The sequence below is a fragment of the Gobio gobio genome (genome assembly GCF_949357685.1).
Source record: "Gobio gobio genome assembly, chromosome: 12".
Lineage (NCBI taxonomy): Eukaryota > Metazoa > Chordata > Actinopteri > Cypriniformes > Gobionidae > Gobio > Gobio gobio.
In genome coordinates this window covers 13,221,051-13,245,016 of record NC_137105.1, presented here as the reverse complement: position 1 = coordinate 13,245,016, position 23,966 = coordinate 13,221,051, and the positions used below count along the sequence as shown (strand labels likewise).

Genomic DNA, 23,966 nt, shown 5'->3' with positions numbered 1-23,966 from the left:
TATAAAAAACATATAAACAGTGTTTTTTTTTTCATTCAAAAAATGCCAATGGTTTTCTGTGATGGATATTTTAGAGTTAGGAAGGGTTAGTGTAAGAGGATAGAATATATGGTTTGTACTGTATAAAAACCATTATGCCTATGGAGAGTCTCCGTAAACCACATGTTTTTGTATGTTGGGTCCAGGTAAACCCTATACATTATCCACAAAGATGACAAAATTCTTGTCCTTGTAGGGACATTTTTGGTCCCCATGAGGAAAACAGCTTATAAAAAGTGATGTTTTTGAAAATGTTAAAGTGCAGAAAGTTTCCTGTGATAGGTAGGTTTAGGGGTTAGTGTAAGCATATAGAATATACAGTTTTAACAAAACCCAACGTGTGTGTGTGTGTGGGTGGGGGGACTGGTAATCCCTGCGTTATGGGGACAAAATGTCCCCACAAAGATGGCAATATCCAAAATCCTCGTCCTTGTGGGGACATTTGTGTGTGTGTGTGTGTGTGTGTAGCCTGTACAAAGAAAGAACAACAAAGAAAAACAGAAAACAATAGGCTGTTGCTTGAATGAATTTCAAAATGCCCCAGTAAACAAAAAACACGTCCAACATATCCAGCAAAACCATAACTACAATAAAACGTAAAATAAATAGGCCAACAACTAAAAAAGAGGAATTTTGCACAGAAGGGTTAATCATCTAAATAGCCATACACCTCAATACACAGCTATTTGTTATCTACCATGTGAGCTAGGATTCTAGGAAAGGGGTGTAGCCTATATTGCTTTCGTAAGTGCGTGCACTTGTACATATGGCAATAAAGTACTGTACTGTGCTTGACCGCATTGATACCACCTCGTGGTCAGGCGGGATCACGCACATATTTAAAACCTCTCTGGTGTCACTGTTGGATAGGGGGCGGTAATGAGCAAACGAGGTCATGGGCGACGCTTAAACATGGCGGCGACGGCAAGCTGGTGTGTCAAAAATGCTTTAGCCGAAGGAGTTTCATAGAAAAGCAGCATATTTCTGTACAGTACAATTGAATACTAGTGTTTTAATTTAAATAGGGAACTGGAACATTGTACCCAGCGGGCGTCTGACGGCGGTAAGTCTTTCATTGTGTCCAGTGAGTTGGATTCGAACCCGCGCGAATCGAAGACCGTGTGGTTGAAGGAAAGAGTGGACTATCAGCCTGAGCCACTGTTAAAAGCCGTCAGTGTTGAGAAAATGCCCATGTCTTTCCTGTGCTTTATAGAAGCAAGTCTTTTGAGCGTTTCTTATTATAAAGGTATTTTTTAGAAGTTGTTTAGAACGTTATTGGACTTCTGAAGGAGAAGGAACATCTATCAACTCGAGGCAGTGTACTTATTTTAAAAGACGTGTTGAACTTTTTACAACGTAATGTCAAATGTATTTATTTATTTATTGTTTTGTATGAGATTCAAATAACTGCAATAATTGTTGTTTGGCATAACTGAGTAAGCTCAATGTGGTGTAGACAAGTCGCCTGTCATCGCGACTTTGCGCATGCGTGGATTATTACTACTGAACAATTTCATCACACCAAAAAAAGGAACTTACCAGAAAAGTGTCATGACAATACAATGTTTTTTTTGTTTTTGTAATATCATGTGGATTGATGAAATGTTGCTTGAACATGCTTATATTGCCTTTATATATTTTTTATTTGATATTCCATTTTTGTACACATTTGATTTGAAACCCTTGTATATAAAATCAACACATTTCTTTACTTCTAGACTGTACTGGAAGCAGTTCTTTGAAAGAACAGTTATTAATGGCAGCAGCTGCCCTGAAGTTGGGCGAGCAGAAAGACGAAATAATGGGTTTGCCATGTGAAAAAAATACAGATAACCAACCAGGACAGATTAACCATGAGAGTAAAGGAGAGACCAAGGAGTCAGAGATGAAAATGTCTGGTAAGTGTATTAATTCAGTGTTCAATGTTTATTTTATTTCAAAATAACAAAGTTACAATTTTTTTGTTAACTATAAAACCCCTGCTCTTATATGACTAGTTTGTCATTAGAGAAGAGCCAAGTACCTTTATGATGTGATTTAAATTGATTTTGTTCCTTATGCTTTATAAGTGAACAAATGATGCAATGATCAGAAATGGATCTATTTCCCACTGCGTTCATGGATCTTTTATTGTGACGGTCTTTTCTAGGACTGACCTCCCAGGTTCCCCCAGGTGTGGACCAGGAAAGCCCAGTTACTGCCGAGGGAACCCAAAAGAAGCAAGGTTCTAAGGCGAAGACCCCTGTCAAAAGGAGGAAAAAGGAGATCATTCAACAGACTCCACCACAACATGACAATTCAGCAATCTCTGATACTTCTGAACTCACGTCTAGTGGTCGGCCCAAGAGGAGAGCTGCTAAAATGTATGCTCTCCAGTTTTATGCAATTTCCCAAAAATCTATACAGCATACATAGATTATCTGAGTGTATAGTATACTATATATTGCAGGATTAAATATGTTTTGCTCTAGAAAAGTTTTGAACTCACTTCTGTAGAAGTCAGTCCAAGAGGAGAGCTAAAGTGTATGCTCTCCAGTTTTATGCAGTTTCCCTAAATATATACCACATCTATAGATTATATGATTGTGTAGTATACTATATATTGTAGGATTAAATATATCTTGCTGTAGAAAAATCAATGGTCAGATGAAGTGTTCTGATCAGGACTTGAACTTGGTTATTCCACATTGCCTAACCAATATGCTTACCATTGAGCTATTCAGTGTCCTCAAATTGCAGTAGAAAAAAACACATATATGGAAAGTAAATTTGTCAAAGTACACAGAAAAACCTGCTTGCTAACCATCCACAGTCCAGTTTAACCTGGCACTCAGTGTGTGAAAATATTGTGCCTTGCCCTTGAGTATTTAAATGATGTTGTCATTTTCCTCCAAGGCACAAACTTTGGTGATCAGCTGATCATTTTGTAATGATGGTCTTGTTAATTCATCTCATTTTGTTCATGTTGATTAGTGCTTTAGATTATCTTCACAACCTGGCCAAGGATCTTGGTACCCCATCAACAAAAGAAAGGGCCAAATCTGGTGAAGCGGACGGCACCTCCAAGAAAAAGAACGCAGCAAGGGGAAGGGGGACGAAAAGGAAAGCTCCAAATTATGACAGCGACTTAGATGATGATGAGGATTTTTCCCCAGGAAAGGATGAAGAGGCAGAGAGTGAAGAGGAAGAAGATTCAGAGCCAGACTTCAGCTTGAACACGGAGCGCCGAAGCAGAACACCCAGAGCAAATTATGTGAGTTTATCATCCGATACTCCTTAACCTTTTTGCACTGTGATTTACATTTGATTTCCATATTGTGTGGTGTAATTTTTTTTGAATGATGTTCTGCTCAACAGCACTGTCTGCTTCCAAACGGCTTGGCTAACAATGTCATGGAGCCTGTCTGGAACTGTTTTAGTAGGACCAAAACATTGTAAGCTATTCACTTTCTACAAGATTATGTAAGAATTACCATTTTAGCAATTTGCTTTATCTGTATTGCTTGTATCTTTAAATACCCTTGCATCCTTCTTTCCCTAAATGCTAGCCGGGATGAAAACTTCTCCCCCTGGGTATTTCCTGAGTGGATTCCTTCTGCCAAAGATTGGCATTTCCTGTCTAACAGGTATTAGTATAGCTAAATACCACATAACATCCATGGAAACAAAGAAATTGTCATTTTAACTGGTGCTTATTTTGATTAACAGTGAGGCTGAAAAATATTTACCCCAGGAGAAAGAATCTGCCTCTTTTACTTTTACACGGGAAAAAATCAAGGGACAGGCCAAACTGCAAACGATGAGAAGGTAAGATATCTTTTGTAATTTTCCACTAATTAGCTTTAGTTCTTTAAAATGGCGTTCACAGTAGCTATGTTTCCATCCACCTATTTTTATGCACATTTTGGGACACTGTATGGAAATGCCAAATGTGCATAAAAAACATATTTGCTGAATTAAGGCGGGTCTTAGGGCTGTAACGATTTGACCAAAAATAAAAAGCTCGATTAATTCAACATTGTACCTCAATTACGATTAATGAACGTTTATTTTGCTCGTTTTTTGTTGTTGTTTTTTTTTGCTTTTCTTTTTTGCCCTCATAGTTCACTGAAAAGGTTTGTACTGTAAATATTTTCTACTATTAAAGGTGGGATATTGTTTTCTAATGAAAAAGTGCATTTCTTTTTGAATTTAAAATAATTGAAGGAAGCGGTTCACTTTCAGAATTTATTGTCTATGGGGCAGAATTTTGTTTGTTGTGCATCAGATACAGATAAATTAGCCCATATGCCTACATTACATTTATTTGAATGCATTAATGAGTAGGGTTGGTCATCGAGAACCGGTTCCAACTTGGAACCGTTTAAAAAATAACGATGCCATTGGAATCGTTTAGAAATTTTGTTTTCAATTCCGATCATCGGTTCCAAACGCGCAAGTTTCCGGAAGTGCTTGCCGCGCCCGTTTGTTCTGTTGCAGCCATGGAGCACGGTAAGCGGCGCTCAAAAGTGTGGCTTTATTTCACTTTTTAAAAAAAAGCCTGAGTCGGCACAGTGCAACACATATGACAAACTTATTTCTTGCACGGGAGGATGCACTACATATATGTGGTGTATAAATTAACAAGTGTAGCGTGTTTGAAATGCTGCGCAGGTCTGTCCTCCTCGGGCAACCCTGCGCTAACCAACGTTATTAAAGGGATAGTTCACCCTGAAATGAAAATAAAGCCTTCTTTTACTTACCCTGATGTTGTCCCAGTGCCCTATGTCCTATGACATTTAAAATACTGTTCCTGCACGCGCTCCTTCCTATTATGGCAGTGAATGGCGAACAGCTAAAACATTACAAAAAATAAACAAATGTATCACGCAACGATACAGGGAGACGCGCGCCATATGGAAAGTGTTCAGGGGGCACACTATAAGGTTTTGCGAGAAAGAAACCGTATTATTCAGTCAAAACACTGAGCTCGGCCGTTATTCTGAGCACGGTCCTCTGTACACTATGAGCCGCCGGCGCTCATGCCTACTATAATAACTCGCACTGTTGTCATTGCACCCAGGATAAGCACCCACAAACACATCACCATTTTGAGAAATCAAGCTCAATAGAAAAAAACGCGATTCTCGTCTTTTCTATTACGTATATGATAATAAATAATACTAATAATATAACCTCCTTAAGTGAATATTGTGTACCGGTTGTCATAACAATATTGCACGAGGCTACTGCGGCTTGGAGTGCGCGCACACAGGAACACGCGCATTTGAACAACAGCTGGGGGAGTAAAATATGGCTTTATTTTCATTTCAGGGTGAACTAACATTATCCCACCTCGTCATAATCAGGTAAGTGATTGTAGTGTAATAACAAAGCCCTTGACCAAATTGCGAATTGTGTTGAACAACAACGTTACTGAAATTATTTTTCCCCCTTGTAGATAAATGTAGCTATACGCAAATTGCCCACGCTAGTAGCAGTCCTAATATGACTGCTGTTAATGCTATTGTTAAACCGGGACTCGGTGTGAAACTCCATTCACCTTTGCAGCAAAGCAAGTGAAAATGCCAGCGGAGAAAGTCCCAAAACTAAAACACATTATTGAATCAAAATACAATTTTCCTCTGTGAAATGAGCCTGTGACATGTTGTGACTCCACCCCTCAAAGAACCGTAATCGAAACTAAGAATCGGAATCAGAATCAGAATCGTTCAAAGTGTGTGTGTGTGTGTGTGTGTGTGTGCACTACTCAAACCGTCTCTATTAATTACGAAGCTGTGGTTTGTACTTATTTCAAAGGTATTAAAATCTATGCTATAACGGTTGAGTTTCTATGCTACTTTAGTGATAAATCACAGGACAGCGTTGACAATGAGTGTTTGCGCTCCTCTCTGCGCGCAATCTTCACGTGATGTGCGAGCTACTGTCTGTGAGTGTTCGTGTGTCATAATATATCAGGCATTAGTTCAACATAATACACATCAGATGGTCTAAAATCGCTTCAATGTTCAAACTGGCAGGCCTTAAAACACATACAAATGACAAAGCATTGTGAGGACGCAAGTGAAAGTGATCTGGCGCGCGTTGTCAGAGACACGACACGGCTCAGCTCTCTGTCTCACAGAAAACAGCTCATGAGCACTAAACTGAGAAGTTTTCCATAACGTTATTTTTGAATAGTGCACAATCGCTTTAATGTTCAAACTGGCAAGCCTTTAAACTCATTTAATTGACAAACTTCACGAGGACGCAAGTGAAAGTGATCTCGGGGCTTGTGTGCGTCGTCTCTGTATGTGTATCAGCGCATATAAGAACGGTGATTAACTTGCGTGTATAAACTGTGTAAAACATGCAATTACCATAGTAATTATGAGCATCTATAAACAAAGATAACTGCTCCCGAGTCCTGCATCTTTCCAACAAACATTATTATTTGTCAGACCCATTCTATAAAGTCTAAGAGGTGTCAGAGAGAACCTGTGTATGATTATGTACTGTGTAAATTGCCCTCTAGCTTCTCTTACGTATTTACCTGTATTTGACAAAATTATTTTCCCCTCTTCGTCCCCAATTATAGCCCCAATGTCCATATACAGTCCCATATTGTCTTTAAATGTGTACAGTCATTGCTGAGCACATGGTTGGTTGTCCTGTAGACTACAGAGGCTTTTTGTTGGGAATGAGGCAGTATTAAGTCCAAGATATGGTTTCCGTCCGTGTACTGGATTTTTGTAGAAACACAATTTCTAATTTGTAGGTATTTCCAGAAATGTTCTTTTCGCTTTAGATTATACTTCTGTATAAGGTTATTATAAGACATAAAATACTCCTTGTTCAAATAAGTCTGCCACAGTGCACCAGCCATTCATATGCCATTTCTTCCAGTACATTAGGTGATTTCCCGATACAAATAGCAGAATTATGCCATAGGGAAGAGTATGGTTGTTTACATTGTGATATTTTATGCATCTTGTGAATATCAGCCCATACTTCAAAAGATACCTGATAGATTAGAGAGTCTGGTAGTCCCAACCCTCCCTTTTCCCGAGAGGCACATCAGTTGTTAAACTTTATCCTGGGCCTTTTCTAGGGCTGTAACGATTTGTCCAAAAATAAAAACCTTGATTAATTGAACACTTTACCTCGATTACGATTATTTTGCTTTTTTTTTTTTTTTTTTTTTTGCTCTCGTAAGGTTTTTGAGTAAGTTCCTGATAAGGTTTGTACTGTAAATATTTTCTACTATTAAAGGTGGAATTTTTTTTTTCTAATGAAAAAGTGCATTTCTTTGTGATTTTAAAACACTTGAAGGAAACAGTTCTCTTTCAGCAGTTATTGTCTATGGGGCAGATTTCTGTTTGTTGTACATCAGATACAGATAAATTGACACAGTAGGCCTACATTACATTTATTTGAATGCATTAATGAGAGAGTGATTGTGTGTGTGAATTACTCATACCGTCTCTATTCATTATGAAGCTCTTCACGTGATGTGCGAGCTACTGTATGAGTGTTCGTTTGTCACAATATATCAGGCATTAGTTCAACATAATACACATCTGATGGTCGAAACTCGCTTTAATGTTCAAACCGGCAGGGCTTAAAACACATACAAATGACAAAGCTTTGTGAGGACGCAGGTGAAAGAGGTCTGCCTTCAGGGCGCGCGTGTTGTCAGAGACGCGACACAGCTCGGCTCTCTGTCACAGAAAGATTGTTTTTGAATGGTGCACAATCGCTTTAAATGTTGAAACTGGCAAGCCTTTAAAGGTCCTGTTCTTCGTGATCCCATTTTTCAAACTTTAGTTAGTGTGTAATGTTGCTGTTAGAGCATATATAATACCTCTAAAATTATAAAGCTCAAAGTTCAATGCCAAGCGAGATATTTTATTTAACAGAAGTTCCCTTTCAAAGCCTACAGCGAACGGCTGGTTAGGACTACATCCTGGTATTTCCTGCTTTAATTACGTCAGTAGAGCAGTTTGTCGACCAACCTCCGCCCACAAGAGTACGTGAAAAAGGCGGTGTTGCTCCCGGAGAATAGGAAGTGTTGCGTTCGGTTGCGTTTGTATAGTTTGTTTGTCGACATGTCGTCGAGACGCTGTTATTTTCATCCCGGAGTCAAGTCACCTTTGTTTGGCTTTCCCAGGGACGCTGTACTTAGAGATCATTGAGCACATGCATCCCCGTTATGGTAAGAGGCGTGACCTTTCCGGTAACGTGCGCTCTGCGTGCGCTAAGCTGCTGTCGAATCACAACATGGGAACCGCTGGCACAATCAGAACTCGTTACGTGTTTCTGAAGGAGGGACTTCATAGAACAGGGAAATCTTTCAAGCCGTTTTGAGGACAGTGAAAACAGCAGTATACAGATAAGTAAATTGTGTGAAAAATACTGTGTTTTTTTACACGCGAAACATGAACACATGTTATATTGCACACTGTAAACACAATCAAAGCTTCAAAAAAACACGAAAAACGGGACCTTTAAACGCATGTACTTGACAAACTTTATGAGCACGAAAGTGAAAGCGATCTGGCTTGCGCGCGTTGTCTGTGTGTGTGTGTGTGTGTGTGTGTCGGTGGCAGCGCGTATAGGCTATAAGAACGGCGATTAACTGACCTGTATATAAACTGTGTTAAACATGCAGTTACTATAGTGATTCTGAACATCTATAAACACAGATACTGCTCTTGCATCTCTCTGTGTGCCTGCAAACTGCACTTGATGTGACTGACGGGGCGGAGTCACGTGAAAAACGAAATAACCGACATGGGAAAAATGCGTCGGTTAGAGGTTCTGAATGTCGGTTTCGGTTATTTTTCGATTAATCGTACAGCCCTAGCCTTTTCCCATTCCATAGGAAACGTTTGACCAATATATCATATTGATTGAAAATCAGCTGTGGTGTTATAAGTGGTAGCATCAAGATCAGAAATTCTGAATAATGCCGAATAAAAGAAATCTTGCTGACCTCGGATGTTCAAACGTTAGTATATATCTGCTCCCATGTAAAATGTCTGCTGATCTGCAGGTTTGAATCATCGGCACATCATTCTGAGCGCTGGGACGCTCTGTTCTTTGTGGGGGGTCCTGTGCGGTCCATGGAGTGGTGCCCATGTCCTGACGGGGCAGCAAAAAGACAGTATGCCGCCATCTACTGCCACAAAGGCATGGACGACAAACACAAAATCCACAAGCTGCACTCAGATCCTGTCTTACTGCAGCTGTGGGACATCGGAGACCTTCAGTGTAAAAGCAGGTGACCAAGATAAGACACTTACAGACTGGCTTTAAAGGGTTAGTTCACCCAAAAATGAAAATTCTGTCATTAATTACTCACCCTCATGTCGTTGGACACCCGTCAGACCTCCGTTCATATTCGGAACACAAATGAAGATATTTTAGTGTAAAGCTGATGGCTGAGAAAGGCTTCACACAGGCCTCCATTGGCATTCAGTACATTGACACTTCCAAGATCCATGAAAGGCACTTAAAACGTCGTTACAAAGTCTATCTCACCACAGTGGCTCTACAATAATCATACAATGCGACGACAATAGTTTTTGTGCGCAAAAAAAAATCAAAATAACACCTTTATCCAACTTGTTCTCGACTTCCGTGTGCGCCTCCACGACGCATGCGCGAGAATATGACGCAGATCCGGCGTTCGGACATATGACCCAGAAGCGATTTGTTTACGAGCAGAGGAAGACGCGCGTGTCTAAGCTGTTGTTTCTGATTCTACATTGATCGTGCTTTAGGTCTCGGCGTAGTGCTCAAAATGGAGCTTAAGTGTGTATTTCATCGATTCCCGAACACCGGCGCTACGTCATATTCTCGCGCATGCGTCGTGGAGGCGCACAGGAAGACAAGAACAAGTTGGATAAAGGTGTTATTTTTATTTTTTTTTGCGCACAAAAACTATTGTCGTCGCATTGTATGATTATTGTAGAGCCACTGTGGTGAGATAGACTTTGTAACGACGTTTTAAGTGCCTTTCATGGATCTTGGAAGTGTCAATGTACTGAATGCCAATGGAGGCCTGTGTGAAGCCTTTCTCAGCCATCAGCTTTCAACTAAAATATCTTCATTTGTGTTCCGAATATGAACGGAGGTCTTACGGGTGTCCAACGACATGAGGGTGAGTAATTAATGACAGAATTTTCATTTTTGGGTGAACTAACCCTTTAAGAGGTAATATTTACCTTGTGATGGGCTTAAAATAAAATAGTAATGAGATTTTTTTTCCCCTTTCTTCCAATTCAGGCCCTCTACTGCTCCTCATCTAGCATACGCTCTGGCGATAGATGACGGATGCATCTGGAATATAAGGTGGTGTCCTGCAGGAGTGTGGGAGCTGCCCTCCACCAGCAGAAAGGTAAGAAATTACATTAGACCAAAAAAAGTAAATTTAAAGGTACAGTATGTAACTTTTTTGGAGGGGGGGGGGGGGGGGGGTTAAATTCACAAAATTTAAGTCAATACATCAATCCTTCTTCCAAAATGTCTACATGGGTAAATGTCTTACCCTAATTCACTGTGGTTACCCTAATTCACTATTATAAGTGTTTATATTTTAGACCTGTTTAGGATTGTTTTAGCAGGAAATTGCGTACATGCATCACTCGCCCATGTGTGTCTAGTCATATCCGTAAATAGAGAAGTTGCTCCGGCTACTTTGACATGTGTATGGTGTGGGAGTGGCATAGATTAGTTGTCACAACGAGCGAGAAGTTGTGAGTGGGCCTCATCAAGTATTCCACAAAAAAAAGTGTTTCAAGTATTCCAAAAAAGGAGCACAACTGATCCAATCTTCTCAATTTTTATTAATAACAGTTCTTCAACATGAATGTTTCTTCTGAACATGGACTGTTCCTCTGAATTTGAACTTTCCTTTTGAACATGAACGGTTCTTCAGAACATAGGCTTCTTTTTAATATAGCTTATAGAAATTAGGGATGCACCGAATCCAGGGTTCGGGTTCGGATTCGGCCGAATATTGGGCTTTTTGACTGGGTTCGGTTTCTGCCGAACCTCAGAATTTATTTCCACCGAACCCGAACCCTAGGCTTGCACTATGCGCGCCCGGCTGGTCGAACTTAATGACGCCGCTGTTGAAAGTGAAAATGGAACTCATGAACCGAAAACGTGGCAGTATACTTTAAGTCAAAAGAAGGCGATTCAAGTTGAGCTACGCGTTCAATTTGCAATGCCGATTTGTCTCGTGATGACAAGGACCCTAAACAACAGCCGCTGTTAAAACATTTGCATATGAAACATCCGAGAGAATACGAGTTGTGCATGAAGGAATCTACAGACAGCAGCCAAAAAGTATTTTATTTTACCGTGCAAACAGCCTATAGATCTATAGATCAGATAAAATATAAATAAAATTAATAAAATATATATACTTAAATAATTACCAAATTAAGATGACAAAACGAAAATACACTGAATCCGTTAGCTTTGAAGAACCGGAATTAGGTAAATAGGTAGATAATATAGGCCTACTATATATCTTTACATATATAGCATACTATTCTCTTAAAACCATAATTTCGTTATTTTTATTAACCCAAATAATGATTCATCCGCTAGGTTGCACGTGAGGGGGAAAAAATAGGTTCCTTCCACTTAAGAGTTGAGCTCTTTTTATTTTAATAGGCTATATCTCTTTACATAAATACTATTTTCTACTTTAAAAAAAAAATAACTTCGTTATTTTACTAACCCAGTGTTTTGTATGTGAATGCTGTTTCACGTGAATATAACCACAGGAGTGAAGCACAAAGCTTTGTTTAGCCTAGAAAGGAAATAATGATCAGAGAGCACTTTTTCATTCTGTTTTGCTATCTGGATATGGTCACTCGATTTTCCGTGAATTTTAACAATAGGCCTAGTCCATTTTATCCCAATGGACATGGACATCTCGTTTCTTTTCCCAACTCTTCACTCGCGTCGCACCCATTCGCAGGGGATTATACACGTTTCTTCCTTTCGTTTGCTTATAATTAAGTCTATTATAACTATTCACATCCTTTACTGTGGTAAAGTATAAAAAACACTGTAGGACGAATACCTTTTTACTTCAAATTTTATTTAACACAGTTTGTTCTTGTTATTAAACTTGTTAAGGCGCGTCATTTGGTTTATTTGAATAGCGCATTTCACACACACGCCGGTGATTTTAGTTTCGTTTTCTCTGGCAGTGAATAATCACATTGCCTAAATGTCTTGACCCTGTGGAAGATAAAATCCGCTCTTCAGACCTTTTACAGCAAGTGTTGCTTTGCAATATCAGTAGAATATATGAAGACGAAGATATTCGAGAAGGTGTAGCCTATATTCAGTGTCCTATTCCTCTCAAAGCGCAGAGCGGTAGGCTATATGACGCATCTTTGCGGGGAAATAGTATGAATCAAATATTTTTCTAACTAATATTTAATTTTCATATATTCTTGAGGTTACCATTATTTACTGAAAATCGTTTTTGTTTTATAGGCTGTGTTGTTTCACTGACGGAAGTGCTAAAATAAACACGCATGCTTATGGATGTTTCAGCCTCAAATGATTTCAAAATGTAGGCTATATAGGCTATCTGGCATAGACTACAGTATTTAAAATCGCATATGCATTAGTTACATTCTCAATTTAATTTACAGAGCAATTCCTGCTAAGTTTTTAGTTTAACTAATACTATAGAAGTGGATTAGTGTGTGTTGCAGACTCGCAACGGGGGCGTGGCATCACGATGGTGGCGCTCCATCTTGATGTCGTCACAACCCTAGCGCGCGCCTCCTGCTCTCCGTTGGGTTGTTCTTTGAAACGACAGAGGACGACTCGGGGTAATTTTTCTATAAACCATCATGAAATAGCGGCGAGAAGAACATACACGACAATGTTTCCTTTAGTAAACTTGACCAAAACTGGTCAATAGCATCCCTACACTGCTGTGGACGTTGTTAACTTCATTAATGTGTTTACTGTGATAATGGACTGCGGACGGGAGTAGGATTCGGTATTCGGTTTCGGATTCGGCCGAATCTTAACCAGTGGATTCGGTATTCGGCCGAACCCCAAAAATCTGGATTCGGTGCATCCCTAATAGAAATTAAATCATTATGTAATAATGAAATAATGAATGATTTTAATTTTATTTAAAATAATAGACTAATTCAAAGCAAGGCCGTAACCAGGTCAAACGAAATTGAAAGTGAACGAAATTCTAGGTCTAATTCTATTTGGGAAATAATCTTTTTGGGACTATTTGCAAACAATATTTCCATTCATTTGCGTCAAATATATTATTAGTCCCAAGATTCTTTGCATCAGTGAATAATGCATAGATCCGCTGTTAACATTTGAATTCCCTAGTGGTCTGGTGGTAGAATTCTTGTTAACCGTGTCAAAGGTTCCGGGTTCTAATCCGTTCTCATATCGTTTTTTTTTTTTCTTTTTTCTTTTTCTCTTCATTAAAATCAAAGATATTCATCAATGATTGTATATTAAGAGCATTTTGTTTTGTGATTTCACCGGAAAGAATAAAGTCTCTCTCCGCAACGGCGTTAAGGCGAGACACGGCAGGTGAAAACATCGTTTTTTCATGCAGTGGTCAATTTTGAGATTTTGGGCCAGTTTGATCCCTTAACATGTAAGCTTTCATGTCAAAATAAAAAAAATGTCAACATTACACATTAAGGTAGTTATTTCATTATATTTTGTCACCGTGCGCCTTTAGATTTCTACCTGAAATCATCAAACGTTATTCTAGCACGATCTCTCGTGCCGTCTCCATTCACAGAAACATGTCATGCTTGGTATCATTATAAAGCTCTCAGTCTAACACACAGCGCTGGCTAATACAAACATGGACATTTCCTTTGTAAAACTAACCAACCGCGAAAGTTTGCAGCCAAAAACCACATCTGATTGGTCGATGTAAATTTCTCACGCGCTGCAGATTGCTTGTGTATTCTCCACCTGAGAGAAAGTGCAGACAACGCTGAAATCGGCTCATAAACGCTCACAGAAAAGACCAAGTAGCAACAGCTAGTAAAAAGAAAGTAAACAACAACAGATTAGACTACGAAACCCCGTCAGAATTAGATTCAATAGTTATAGATGGACCAATACAACAAACAGGGACAGTTCATCTGCAGTTTTTGTGACTGGCGTTTGTTAAGGTAGTTCTCTTAAGGTAGTTCTCTAATAGCTATTGCTATTAATAATTTATTCATTTATCAATTTCCACGTGTTTTAAATATTATACACTACTGATATTAATTAACTGAATATATATTTTGTTTGTAGGTTGGGGGTTTTATAGAAATGTGTGCAGTTGTACCGTATAAAACTTTAAAGGCCGTTTTCTCAAAATGAGTTTTTTCTCACACTCAGAGTCAGATATGTCCACTTCAGTAGCACCTACAAGCACCAACTTTAGCAGTCTTATACTGAACTATATTCTGAAGGCTTTTACAGAGGGATTTGTTGATATATCATTCCTATCCTGAGTTATAGGTCCTTTAACTCCAAAAAACATGGCGAAAATGGATTTTTTAAGGCTATTGTCAGTATTCTCTAATTTACTAAAGCACAAAATAAGATATCCAGAATCCCCTCTGTAAAAGCCCTCTCATCTAACATGTCAACAAATAGAACCAAGAATTTTAAACATGGTCCTTTCCAATTTCCAGATTTTGTTTTTGGAAAAGTATGTAAATGAGCGTATATTTAAGTATATAAGGCCTCATTTGCATATTAAAACATTAATTTACACAAAACGTGTAATACATTTTTTTCTTATGTTTATGCCAGTAATAAACTGGAGAAGTTTCACAGTAATATCTTGTAATTAAAAAAAATTCCCTATTCACCTGTAGTGTCTCGCCTTAAGCGATAGATTGACATTCGTCTGTGTGTGAAAACTGTGTCGGCACGAGCCAAAAGAGAATGTAAACCCCGCCTACTTTGATTTGATTGGCCATCTCAATCATTTTGACATTGACGAGCGCTGTTAGACCACATTCGTTTCAACTGTCTGATCAGCTTCACGCCCGTTTCCGTAGCGAGTCTATTTTTTTCTGTGCTGCACTGCTGAATTAAAGTGACAGCACATTGTTCGCATTAAAATAAACATGTACTGACGGGGAAATCTAGTAATTTTACCACATATGGATATAATTTAAAATATACTCTGTTTCAAAGTCAACACATGGGTTTTTTTCTCAGGTAAAGTAAGGACACGACACCTTATCTAGCATTTAGGTAAAAAATTTGAAATAATGGATAGTACTCGTACGTTCTTGGAGGTGGAAAAACAAAGGTCTTTATGACCTGCTTTTAAAAGGGTTTAAAAACGAAAGAAAAGACGAGAGTCGGCTGTTTTTGTATAGCCTATTGTAAGTCTCTAATTTAAAATGTTTATAGGCTATAAACTGTTTAAATGTTTTGCCACTTGTGTGAGCTAAATCTAAAGTAATGTTACTAGGCTATATAAATATAAAGTAATGAATTGAATAAAACTGTAAATGTAAAAATGTAAAATGTACTTCGTTAAAACTAGGGCTGTAATCTCCCAGTCGATTAGTCGATTATTGGTCGATACGTTATGGCTCGACCAAAATTTTGATTGGTCGATTTTTTGCAGCGTTCATTTAATTAGTTTTTGCCGCGTTCATTTCATCAGTTTTGCTGCGCCGCGTTCATTTAATCAGGTGGAAAGCACTAATTGCTAATGGGGGTGTTTTCAGAGCACCCCTGTTTCACAGGTATCAGTCTGCCTTCAGAACACCCCCATTGTTTTCACTTCTTTTGGATTAGCCCAACCAACTGGCGAAGAAGAGAAGTCTCTCGCCGGTCCTTTGTTTTTCATTCCCCGCTGGCTCAAACGCACGCCCATAGCGGTAAACTTGAGGAACGCCCATCAACACACACATGAGGGGAAGCGTCACAACACCACGCTTCAGTCGTGCCGCAAAAGTGGATCTGTACTGTCCGTTTTGCCGCGTTCATTTCATCAGTTTTGCCGCGCCGCGTTCATTTCAACAGGTGGAAAGCATTAATTGCTAATGGGGGTGTTTTCAGAGCACCCCTGTTTCACATCTAACAGTCTGTCTTCAAAACACCCCCATTGTTTTCACTTTTGGATTAGCCCAACCCACTGGAGAAGAGAGACAGATTGAAGAAGGCTAGTTTTCTGTAACTTATATTATTTATTTAATTGTGAGAGCGTTTTTTCTGCTCTTGATCTGGCTTGTTTAATAAATATTCATTTTTTATTAAAGTGGACGTGCCTTTTGTGTTTAAGAGTAAAAGCTTTAAGTTAATAGTCTATTCGTGTCTCAGCCGCGAAGCTGAGCTCAGCTGATCCTATGTTCGAGCTGCACAGAGCGGCTGAAATTATACTGTCTGTCAGTTATTATAATACATATGACAAAAACAATTGTCTAAATTATGTTGCATATTCCTCAAAAGTTCTTGTGATGATATCTAGTTGACAATAGTACTATATTTTGGGAAATCATAGGCTATGATATTGCGCAGGTGCACGTGATGCACCGCTGTCAGAGCTGACAGACTCGTGTGTCAGACTCATTTCAGTGCAAAATAATCAGCTCAAAAACTATTTAATATACTGCAAATAGCCTACTAGTTTTTTATGTTTATTTATATTCATTTATGCAGACAACAAGGCTACCAAGTACTGCGCACAGTGCGCAGCTAATTAATTTAACTTTTTTTTCCTAACGTCATTTTTAGTCGATTTTTAGTCGAAAATTTCAGGACTTCAGTCGACCAAGATTTTCTTTGGTTGATTACAGCCCTAGTTAAAACGTGGCATCTATGAAAGCGTAAACAAAGAGAATTGCAATTCTGACAAGCCATGTTCAGTAACAACTTTTGGATTTGATATAAAAAAAAAATGAATAAATGCTGTGTTTGTGGTATACAACCGCGGATCAGTTGCGCGCTGCAAAAGCAGCATATATGAAAGCACAACAACGCGTACTGCTCTTGCACCGCATACGCACCGCATACACACTGCAGACGGAGTATGTGTGAAACGGGCGTCACATTCTGTTCCTGTCAATCACGCGGTGTCAACCAATCATACTGCATGAGGGAGGGGCGAGCCAACTCTCTCTCACACACACACACACAAAGGAGGCAGCAAGCGCGGCACACACGAGATATAGATATCCATAATAAAGGCTAGATGTCTTATGGAGGAGTCTCTAACGTCATCACCGGCGGCCATCTTGTCACAGGCAGGGCTCTGTGGTACCTGATGTAATGTGAGTGATCTGCATGAACACAAGTATGCAGTGTCATAACTACATCTCTGACGTTTATAACAAACCAAACAGTTTGAAAATCGGTAGAAAATTGAGCAAGTTATGGTTATTTAAAAAGTGCAAGCACCCATGAAAACAGTGTTACGAGTGAGCGAGTTGCCTGTGACAAGATGGCTGCCAGGTGCGGACGTTTACCTCCATTGGCCAGCAGCGCAGACGAGACATCTAGCCTTTATTATGGATATCTATGCACGCAACGACTTAGCAAAAAGGTGCTTTTCAGAACAACGCGCTGGCTGCACTAACACTAAACTTTGATGTCAAGTAGTAGGGGGCCACAGCGAGTTTGAGACCCATGTTGTAAAGCGATGCGAAAATGCCGGTTTTTATTACTCAACAGGTGTGTAAGGTATTGAACAGATAAATTGCCATATGTAGCTCTCTCACAGAGTTCATTGTAGTTCATTATCTATTGAGTCATAATTATCCTCACAGTCACACAACCAAAACAATGTTCTTCCACAACAATATTCTTGCATTTGTGCAGTTTTGTTTTTTTAAACCGCGAAAGTTACATAGTGTACCTTTTTAAAAAAATGTTTACATTTGTATTGAACAAATTTGTTAAAATTATGCTTTCGAATTAGTGTTTGTGAGAACATTCTTCTCTTAATACTTTTTCTGTGATCTTTTTTTTTTATTGTGATTGTAGTGTACATTGATGTAAATGTGGTTTCGTTTTTGTCAGGCTCCACAAATGCCTAGATTAGGTCTTCTAGCAGCAGCTTTCTCTAACGGAACCATTGGTGTCTACAGTCTTCCACACCCAGAAGCCCTTGCAGCACACCATCAAAGTAAAGGTAAGAGAATGGTGACGCATTAATTTGCCTGTGCTTCTCATTTCTTTAATGGTGCCATATTAGGTCCACTTAAAATACTTGACTATTTTAACACTCTGTGTGACACTTGTGTCCAATCCTTCTCTGGGAGGGCCAACTTCCTGCAGCGTTTAGCTCCAACACACCTGCCTGGAAGTTTCTAGTGATTCTAAAGACCTTGATTAGCTTGTAGAGATGTTTAATTCAGTTTGAGGCTAAACTCTAATGGAAGGTGGCCACTCCTGATTGGACACTCAGGATTTAGAAACACCCAGTGAATTCACATGCAATGTGTTGATCCTTCCAGAAGAGGGCAGCACAAGACAGAAGAGTCCCAAGCCAAGTGCTATAATGAATTTTTCTTATTAGCACTAAACAAACACTATTCTATCTTGCATGGTCTTTTTACAAACATTGGAAAACAGTTTAAGAACAGAAACTGAATTTCCTGAAATTGTTTGGAAGATGAATTCATTAACTTATTTAATAATGATGATGATAATAATAATAATTATTATTTTACCCTGTAAGTCTAATTACAATTTTAGTTAAGGTGTAGTATTTTACAGCATGCTATCAAACAAATATTTTATGAACCTATTCAGATCTTAAATGTGGATCAGGGGATTTTATTTTATTTCATTGTACATCTTAAGGCCACATGCACTGATAAAATGGCCTGCGTAGGCTGATTGTCCCATGGGAGCTCATAATGCCCTCTCCTCAGGGAGTGCTGGGAACAGACTGATGACCTGCCATCCACTGCATCATTCCCTGTTTTCCTCTTTTCTTTTATTCTCTTAAACACACATTATCTGTACTGTTTGTGTGTGTTTGCAAAAGATTACCCTCCCAGGGCTTCTCATTTATCACAGTCACTGTGAGAGATTTAGAAAAAAGGAGGGAGGGTCTAGTGCCTATATGAGTTTAACTGCCTTCAGCCGTTTGATTAGAGCCCCCCCTTTTCACAGCAGTGAAATGTTGCTTATCTACAGTTATACTGATCGCTCCTCATAGCCGAGTCTGTTTTATGAGCTATTGACCGTTCTGCAAGCAAAAACCATATTTTTCCAATGGCCATTCAAACATATCAGTCTTTCTGACTAAATGAAATTCGTTGCAAGAAACATGTATAGCAAGCATTTTATTATATTATGCTGTTTGTGATGTCACACACAGAATTCAGTTTGCGTACAACGAATGGGATTGCTAACGGATAGCTTTCTACCTGTATTATATATCATCATAAAGATCCTTTTGACTGTCATTAATGGTGTCGACAAATAACAAGAAACTGTGTGTGTGTGTGTGTGTGTGTGCGTGTACGTGTGCGTGTGCGTTCATGTATACCCTATCTATGTTATGAGGAATTTTTTTTGGTCCTCATAAGGAAAACATCTTATAAATCATACTAAGTGATGTTTTTTGAAAATGTAAAGATGCAGAAAGTTTTCAGTGAAGGGTTAGTTTGGGGTTAGGGGATAAAATATACAGTTTGTACAGTATAAAAATGATTACATCTATGGAATGTCAACAGTTTTGGCTACACTTATGAGGGCCAAATGTCCTCACTTATATAGTGAAATACTATGATTACCGACTAGTGAGGACATTTTGACTGGTCCTCACTAGTTAAAAAAGCTTATAAATCGGCCAAAACATGTTTTTATTTAAATCTTGTGGTTTGCTCTTGTTTCTGTTATGGGTAGGTTTAGGGATAGGGATTGGGTTAGGGATAGAAAATTTCATTAACTTGATATAAAATCATTGGAAGTCTATATAATGTCATCACTAATATAGTGAGTAAACAAGTATGAGTGATTGTGTGTGTGTGTGTGTGTGTGTGTGTGTGTGTGTGTGTGTGTGTGTGTGTGTGGTCCTGGTATTTCCTATTTTATTTTTATTTTTTATTTTTTGTCCCCATGAGGAAAGCAGCTTATAAATCATACAGAATTGTTTTTTGAGAATGTGAAAATTTCCTGTGATGGGCAGATTTAGGGGTTGGTAATAGAATATACAGTTTGTACAGTATAAAAATCTTATCTATAAAAAGTCCCTATAAAACATGAAAACCGTGTGTGTGAGAGAGAGAGATCTCACTTTAGCACTGATCTGTACAATCCATCCTTTCTCAAGAGCAGATCATATATTTATGAGTTATGTAGTGTACTTGTTAAAGATCAAGGCTGCTAATTGAAAGGTTGCAGCCTGGTAAGAAGCAAAGCATTAACTGTTTCCATACCACTGCGATTTAATTTGTAACTTTAAATTGTAATATTTCATAATATTACTGTTTTTACAGTATTTTTGATCAAATAAACGCAGCCTTGGAGGGATAAGAGACTTGTGTGTAAATGTACAGACCCCCAAATTTTGAACAGTAGTGAATATAATTTTAAAAAAAAAAGAATATTTTCAATAAAATTTAATAATAAAAATTATTATTTAATTAGTTTAATCAAGAAAAACAATATTAATTTAGGGTTCTCATGGCCATTGAAATCCTGGAATTATAATGGAATTTTAAATTGTGTGTGTGTGTGTTTGTGTGTGTGTGTGTGTGTGTGTGTGTGTGTGTGTGTTTCTTTTCCAGGTCTGGACAATTAACACTTTTAAATCCATTTTATGCACATCCTCATTCCCATACCACAGAATGAGTAATAAACCGTCCACTTAGTAAACAGGGGCAATTTCATGACCGTCCTCACTATTCATCATTCAGACATTCAGCTTTTGTACTAGGTTTCTCTAGTTATCGAGTAGTGATATGATCCATCCTTCTGGTCCCTCAGGGGCCCTCTGTGTGGTAGACTCGGGCCCTGCTCCAGTAGAGATAAGAAGCCAACTGCCCACGTTCATTAATGAACCGTCTCTGTTTCTTCAGTGCTGCCAGTGTCTTATTCTCCCTGTTTGCAAGCTTCTAATTCATTGATCCTACTCTAAGCTTTAATGCTTTCTTAATTACACTTTCCTGAGGCTAGAAGAACTGTTTGGATGTAACAAATGCTTTCTTTAAAGACCTTTCTCTTAAAGGACTGAAGCTGTTGGTGAGCGTCAATTGTTCCTGATGTTGAGTCTTGAATTTAAAAGGGAATTTGAGAATAAGAAATCCTGGTTGAATGTGTGTTTTTGAATGATGTTGAAAGATGATCACTGTGATCTTTCTTGACTGAAATGGGTACTGTACTGTACCAGCATTTCTCTGTGTTGTGGATTCTGAAGGAATGGCTGGATGTTGTTCGAGTAAAAAAGTGCTCAATGACCTTTGCAAAGCTATTCCTTCTCTCGCTGCTTTTTGTATTCCTCTTGTATTTTCTAATTATTACTACAGAAATTGCTTCTCATACTCCACCAGTTATACAGCTTCACACTGCTTGTGGGATGGCCTTGTAAACAGTTTCCTGTTGACAGGCTGTTCGTGGCCCTGTTTGTGACTCTTACTGGAATCGCTTTCCTGGAGTCTTTGGTCAGTGACACGGCAATGAGCTCTGGCCAAGAACTCCTTTGCTCACTCAGGGAATTAAACTTCATTACTGGACGTACAATCCTTCTGACAGACCTCAGACCTGCTCTTTGGCGTGTGTGTGTTTGTGTGTGTGTGTTGGTTTATATTACATTATAAACCTGAGATCACCTACATTGTGAGAACTAGCCAGCGGTCCCCATGAGATAAACATACTAAATTATTATTTTTATCAAAATGTTTTGGTTTTTAATTTGTTATTAATTTGTTTTTGCTTTTATGTTTTATAGGTTTTTATTTAGGTTTTTGTTCTCTTTGTTTTTTTGTTTGTTTTTTTTTGCTTCTTTTGTTGTTTTTAATGTCTTTATTTGTTGGGGGTAATTTATTAATATTTTGTCAATATTTATTGTGCATATAAGCTTTTTTTAATATTTATTTTATTTCTATATTGGTTTTATCTTTTTATTGGTTGTTTTTTACTTTTTTATTTAGTTTAAGTTGTTTTTTAATTGGTTTTTGTTTATTTATTTATTTTTATTGTCATCTTATTAATTTTTTTATTGTCTTTTTTATTTTATTTTTTAGTATTTTTATAGTTTTTGTTCTAATTTTTCTTTTTATTCCTTTTTATTGGTTTTTGTTTATTAAACATTTTGTTCTAATTTTATATAATTTTTTAAATTTTATTATATAGATCACATGAACATTCGTTTGAACAATTTAGTGCTGTAGATTTATTATTGGTTTGTCTATTGATTTAAAAAGTACTCGCAGTAGCAATTCTAGGACAAGTTTCAAAAAGCTAGTGTTAAAACTGTTAACCAGATTCCCACTTTCCATTATGGTCTTGGGTTCGGAAGGTTTATGGTAGATAATTATAAATAGGTTTTCTTTGGAGTGAAAGGGTGTCCCGCAAAATGTGACGAGAGAGACGCTGACTCCTCCCTTCTCAATGGAGATAATTTACTGGCTTGTTTTCATCAGACAAGGATCTATAATTGAAATGACAAAAAAGATGCATCGCTACACACTTGTTAGTTTTTGAGGCCATGAATTTCAGCCGAATACCTGACACCCGTTTCCTCCTGGCCTGTCAATCAAAAAGACCTTAGTCAGCCTGGAGAAAGGGCCCCTGGTCAGGGCTGTTTGCCACGCTGCCAGGATGAGTGGATCAGAGGTGCGATGCTTTATCGACCTGATCGACCCGTCACTGCTCTGTATGGCTCCGACCTAAAGCCATGCGGCAATATTTCACTTCTGCCCTCTACCCACATACACACATACACACACACACACTCTGTCTCCATGCACACAGTGTCTGTGCATAGACGCACACAGTTTCATACATGTGACTCCATTCACCACCTCTTGCACTTCTCTTTTGTTTTATATTCTCATATGAATATATGAATCACTGTTTAAAGAACTTGGAAAATCTTTCTTGAACAAAAAATGAGACTGATTGCATAAGTTTTTAGTAGTTTTGTAGATTTAGTAGATTTTTACCACTGGCTAGTTGCAGAGTAGAGATGGGTCTGTATGTATTTAATGTTTTTTTTTTTTTTTAAGTATTTTTATTTATTTTTAGTGGTGTTGCTGTTTGTAGCAATCAGCGCTATAAAATCCTCTTCTAAGGGTTTTTTAATTTATTTATGTAAATTCATCCCCTTAAAAGCATAACAGCTCATTTGATTCTAATAGTCCAAGGGAGCAAGTGGAAAATGGTGATAAACTAAATTATGACTGTTTTTTACACAAAACAAATCCCATCAGGTATAAGTTAAAATGCACTGTATTTGACCCCTTTAAATGATGACATTAAACTGCTGCTTGTTTATACTTTACATTATTTCAGTTAAGCACATGCCATTTGATCTTTGTTCCTTTGATTGTTTTTCTTGATAAATGCAGTCGTCGTGTTGAATAGTAATGCTCCTATCTATAAGTGCACTGCATTGAACACATTTATGTGTTTTCCAATAGGAGAAACCAGCCAAGCACCGCTGATATGCCGGGTAGGTCAATATCCACTTTGCCAGCATGCTTCTTATTTTCACAGATAAGACCTCAGTCTTTGTTTCATTCCACACATTAAGTGACATATTACACATTCATTGCATCAGATCTAAAGCAACTGACGTAAAGGTAGAGATCATTGTAATGTTTGCTTGAATCCGACGTGTCATTTTCACTGTAGCTCAATTTCACAGTTGAAGTGACTTTTCACTAAAACTGTTCTGGTATGGCTCCTCTGGGCCATTTTATGGGCTGTCTAGTGTCTACGTA

The 23,966-nt window shown here is 38.2% G+C and overlaps 1 protein-coding gene across 1 annotated transcript in view; it reads left to right on the top strand.

Moving 5' to 3' along the window:
- The first annotated feature begins 860 nt into the window (after positions 1 to 860).
- Positions 861 to 23,966, top strand: part of gtf3c2 (general transcription factor IIIC, polypeptide 2, beta) — a 35,393-nt gene continuing 12,287 nt past the window's right edge. Inside the window, exons 1-11 of the mRNA XM_079830848.1 lie at positions 861 to 1,102; positions 1,758 to 1,937; positions 2,189 to 2,402; positions 3,013 to 3,292; positions 3,397 to 3,473; positions 3,588 to 3,665; positions 3,748 to 3,846; positions 9,074 to 9,301; positions 10,309 to 10,420; positions 18,088 to 18,199; positions 23,664 to 23,695. Of these exons, the coding sequence (XP_079686974.1) occupies positions 1,796 to 1,937; positions 2,189 to 2,402; positions 3,013 to 3,292; positions 3,397 to 3,473; positions 3,588 to 3,665; positions 3,748 to 3,846; positions 9,074 to 9,301; positions 10,309 to 10,420; positions 18,088 to 18,199; positions 23,664 to 23,695 (1,374 nt within the window). The 5' untranslated portion in view covers positions 861 to 1,102; positions 1,758 to 1,795. The remainder of the gene's footprint in view (positions 1,103 to 1,757; positions 1,938 to 2,188; positions 2,403 to 3,012; positions 3,293 to 3,396; positions 3,474 to 3,587; positions 3,666 to 3,747; positions 3,847 to 9,073; positions 9,302 to 10,308; positions 10,421 to 18,087; positions 18,200 to 23,663; positions 23,696 to 23,966) is intronic.